General features: G+C 55.0%; 1 protein-coding gene across 1 annotated transcript; it reads left to right on the top strand.

Moving 5' to 3' along the window:
- The first annotated feature begins 255 nt into the window (after positions 1-255).
- GJB3 (gap junction protein beta 3) lies at positions 256-4,901 on the top strand. Its single transcript, XM_019657883.1, has 2 exons — positions 256-352; positions 3,269-4,901. Exon 2 carries the CDS (start codon positions 3,303-3,305, stop codon positions 4,113-4,115), a length of 813 nt encoding a protein of 270 aa, XP_019513428.1. The 5' UTR covers positions 256-352; positions 3,269-3,302; the 3' UTR covers positions 4,116-4,901.

The raw sequence follows: 4,901 nt of genomic DNA, 5'->3' as shown, positions 1-4,901 counted from the left end.
TTTACTGTGTTTCACGCCCCTAATCTCATTGGAGCCTTTGCAACAGCCCTGCCCATGGTCACGGATGCCTCTACTCACACATGAAGAAACCGAAGCTGGGACGAGTGAGAAGCCCCTCCGAAGGTTGCCCCCGGCACACTTGGCAGCGTCGGGACTAGAGCCCGACCCGCTGCGGCCGGACCGGCTGCCGGGCTCCTCCCCCGACCCTCCTCTTCCACACCGCCCCCGAGGTGTGCCTGCCGCTGCGTGCTCCTCGCCGCGACTGCAGAGCCCAGGCTCCGGCCGCCCCCCGCCCCTGCTGCTGGCCTCGAGGACGCGGGGACCCGGCCCCGCGCTGGCCGCGCCGCGGCGGGTAAGTGCGGGGCGCAGGCTGAGCCCCCAGGGACGCTCAGTGCTCCGCGGCGACCCTCGGCAGTGGACTGGGAGCGAGGGGAAGTGGGGTGATGGGAGGGACAACTCCACCCCAGCCTCCCCACTGTCTAGTTCCTCTATTCGGGGTGGGGATGGGGGCTCCAGTAGCTGGAAGGCTCCCAGATATTCCCTTCTATGTCCGCAAGCTCCCAAGCTGCCTGGAATGGAAGGAAAACGTGGGGGGCGAGGGTCGCAGGAGGGAGGAAGTGTAGTATTTTAGATTTGGCTGGGAGTCCGCGTAAGCGAAGGGCCAACTTAAGTTACAAGCGGGCTTTCGACTGTGCGGGGTAGGGAGGGCTGGTATCAGAGCCCTTAACCCCCGCGTTGTTCAAAGGTCAACTGTAATTCTATGGGGTGGAGGGGAGGTATTACAGAGTGGGTACAAAAGCTGGTTGCTGCCCGGTCCAGAAGCTGGGAAAAAGCGGATGGCTGGGAACTGGTTTTGGGGGGCTGCAGGGGGGACCAGAACCAGCTCCACCAGTCCCGTGCCTGGGCTTGGAAGGAAATTCTTTGCTGGTGAGTCGAGTCCTTGGGGTGTGTCAGGCGGGACTGAGCAGACAGGACCGGAGGGTGGAAGGTGAAGGCCCAAGAGGGGGCTGCACCTGGGTGGGCTGCCGTGGGAGGGCGTCAGGTGGAAGCACATGTCTGGATCGTCTCCTCCCAAGGCTGGCAGGCCGGGACCACCCTCCACCTCAGTGTCTTGAACTATCACCAGGTGACTGGCAGGCTGAGGAAGAAATAGTCTCGTGCTTCTTACAACAGCTCAAGAAAGGAGGACTTATTTCCCTTTAGAGATATGGACATGGGGTCAAGGAAATTAGGGAATTCTTCAAGTCACCTAGCTAGTAAGTAGCAGAGCTAAGGCTTGAATCTAGATGTGACTCCACACTCAATGCACGTTCCACTGCTCCTCCCCAAAGCCCAGGTCTTAGAAGGAGCAGAGAAAGGAAGAAGAGGAGTTTGCCCAGGATGGGGTCTTCCCCAGATACCCCATCATGTCTGACATTCCCAGAGAAGAGGCATCAGGAGGGCTGAGATGCTGAGAAGGAACTGTGCCTCCTCCCTTGTCCAGACTGCCCTTAGGGCTCCTGCCCACACCTCCCAGCCCCTCCCTCCAAGCTGCCTCTCTGAGAACTCAGCATTCATTTGTTTGTTGATTCAACATATATTGAGTACCTACCATGTGCCAAGCACTAGGCACTAATTTAAAGCAGTAAGCAAGACAGAGTTGACATCCTAGTAGGGAGATAGACAATGAATAAGAACAAAAAATAAATAAATAAATACTTTAATTTCAAATGGCGATTAAATGTTATAAAGAAAATAAAAGGGACAGGAGCAGAATGACTGGGAGGGAAGGGGCTCTCAGATTCAGTCTTATCTGCGTGGGGGCAGTGGGGGGGGCAGACCTCTAAAGAGATGTTTGAGCAGAGGCCTCAGTGATGAGAAGAATCCAGCCATGCAAGGTTCTTGGAGGAAGAGCATTCTAGGCAGCAGGGAAAATGACAAAGCCCCCTAGGTCCCCAGAGTGGTCAGAGCCGAGAGATGCAGGGTGAGAATGTAGAATCTGGGTGTTAATTCTAAGTGTAATGAGAAGCTAATAGAGAGTAAACAAGGGAGTGAAGTGATCCAATTTAATGGGCTCTAGGGATGCAGGGGCAGACACTGAAAGGCCAGTGGGGAGGCTGTGGCAATAATACCAGCAAGAGTTGATGGTGGCTTGGACCAGGGCGGTGGCAGCGGAGGGGTGAGATGTGGTCATTCAGGGGGTGGACTGACAGGCATCGTGCATGCTCAGAGCCACAAACCTAGCTTCAGCAGCACTCACATGTGCGCACAGGCCCACACACTCACCTGGAGAGGCACAGGCTGTTCCACCCAGGGTAGCATGCAGACACTAGGTGTATTCAGGCAGAACTACCCGTCCACACCCTCTGAGTCACTCCGGGACTGGAAGGAAGATGTGTGATCTGGATACCTGAACAATACACGTCTCCCCACCACAAAGCCCTGGCACCCAGCATGGCTGAGGTGGCTGGGGCTCCCCCCAAGCCCTAACACAGGGAGCAGGGAGTTCTATCTAGATATTCTCTGGATCTGGTATCCTCCAAAGCCAGACCATTACCCACCGCCACACACATGTATCGGTCTACCAACTTCACCGCCTACTGGCTGTGAGACCTTGGGGAGGTTATTTCCCCCTCTCTGAGGCTCAGTTTCCTCTCTGTAGAATAGGATTCAACCCCAACTTCACAGGATGGTAGTGAGGCATCAAGGAGGTAAGTTGCAAGAACCCGATCTGGGGCAGGCATCCAGCAGAGAAGGGGAGAGGAAGTCATGGGCAGCACAGCCCTGGCATCCATGGCCCAGTCTTGAATCCAACTCTAGTTTTAAATGAGTGACTTGACCTCTCTAGATTTCACAAGTGGCCAACATTTATTGAGCACTTACTATGTACTAAGTGCTTTGCAACCCTTATCTTCATCTGTAAATGAGGAGCATCATAGTGTCTACCTCATGGGGTCATTATAAGGACTAAATGAAATCCTACACATAAAGTGTTTAGCTCCTTGCCCGGCTCATAGCAAATAATAACTGCTCATTGTTATCATCAGCAAATTCACAGTGCCTTTCTTCTGGTGTATTAACTCGGTGACTTTGGGCAGGTTACTTAACCTCTCCGCCTGTTTCCTATCTGTAACTTAGAAAGCATAGTCCTGATCTCATGGGGTCTTTGCAATGATCAAACAAGCCGGTCCACATTAAAGAGCTCAGAACAGCACCTGGTACATATTAAATGCTCAATAAATGTCACCTGTTCATTAACGTATGCTTTTTTTTCCTATTATTCGGTCAGGTGTGTACGGCCCCCGGCGTCCCTACCAGGCACCATGGACTGGAAGACGCTCCAGGCCCTACTGAGTGGTGTGAACAAGTACTCCACGGCGTTCGGCCGCATCTGGCTGTCGGTGGTGTTCGTCTTCCGCGTGCTGGTGTACGTGGTGGCCGCAGAGCGAGTGTGGGGGGACGAGCAGAAGGACTTCGACTGCAACACCAAGCAGCCGGGCTGCACCAACGTCTGCTATGACAACTTTTTCCCCATTTCCAACATCCGCCTCTGGGCCCTGCAGCTCATCTTCGTCACGTGCCCCTCGCTGCTGGTTATCCTCCACGTGGCCTACCGGGAGGAGCGGGAGCGCAGGCACCGCCAGAAGCACGGTGACCAGTGCACTAAGCTGTACGACAACGCAGGCAAGAAGCACGGCGGCCTCTGGTGGACGTACCTGCTCAGCCTCATCTTCAAGCTCGTCATCGAATTCCTCTTCCTCTACGTGCTGCATACTCTCTGGAATGGCTTCTACATGCCACGCCTGGTGCAGTGCGCCAACGTGGCGCCCTGCCCCAATACAGTAGACTGCTACATTGCCCGGCCCACCGAGAAGAAGGTCTTCACCTACTTCATGGTGGGCGCCTCCGCCTTCTGCATCGTGCTCACCATCAGCGAGATCTGCTACCTCATCTTCCACAGGGTCCTAAAAAACATGCGCAAGAACAGGCCCCCAGGCGGCAGCAAGCGCAGGTCCTCCGCCAGTCGAGCCTCCACATGCCGCTGCCACCACAAGTTAGTGGAGGCTGGGGATCTGGGCCCTGACTCAAGCGGTGACAAGCTGCATGCTTCAGCACCCATCCAGACCCCCATCTGACCATGCAATGGGGAGCGATATCCGGGCTGCCATTGGGGGCAGGTGGGGCGGTCTTGCGCCGGTGGAGGGGTCCTACGGGTGCTGGGTGCCCTTTGAATTCACTACTCTATTTATTTTCATTATTGTCAGATACTTTGTGAGCACTGGGCACTGTGCTGAATGCCTGCGTATATATACCACAGGCCCAGGGCCAGCCCTCAAGGGAGACAGACATTGAAACAACAAATTAACTACTGAGTGCAGGAGGACTCTTAGGGCACTCATAGCAAGGCTTCTACGTAACCCAGGAGGGGGTGATCGGGTGAGGCTTCCCTGAAGAAGTAATGTTTAAGAGAGGTGAGAAGTGCTTCCAAGCAGAGAGAACAGCAGGTGCAGGGGCCTGGAGGCCACAACAAGAAAGATGCTTGTCCTGGGTTGGATGCACCAGACCAAAAAGACTTCCTTCCCTGGAGAGAAGCACCCAGAATTCTGCAGTGGACAGGAAAGATTGTCCCAGCAGTGGGAGGTCTGGAGGCCTGAGAGTGAGCTTAAAAAGAAGAGGACGAGGAGGCTCTGGTGACACCAATCCCTCCTTGGGACGCCCGGGGATCCTATGAGTCACCACTGCTTTCAGGGGAAGTCCCCCTCTCCCAGACTCCACTCTCTCAGCCTCAGGAACCTTGGCTTTCATCTTCCTCCCCGCAAATGTTCTGGAGAGGCTGGTGCCAGCCTTTCAGACCCTGCTCTGTACGAGTCAGGGTGGATGCCCTGAGAAGCGCATCCCCAAGGCCGTTTCTTTGAAATCAA

The sequence above is a fragment of the Hipposideros armiger genome, unplaced genomic scaffold, assembly GCF_001890085.2.
Source record: "Hipposideros armiger isolate ML-2016 unplaced genomic scaffold, ASM189008v1 scaffold_10, whole genome shotgun sequence".
NCBI lineage: Eukaryota > Metazoa > Chordata > Mammalia > Chiroptera > Hipposideridae > Hipposideros > Hipposideros armiger.
Note: the sequence above shows the minus strand (reverse complement) of the source record. Positions and strands in the feature narration are given on the sequence as shown.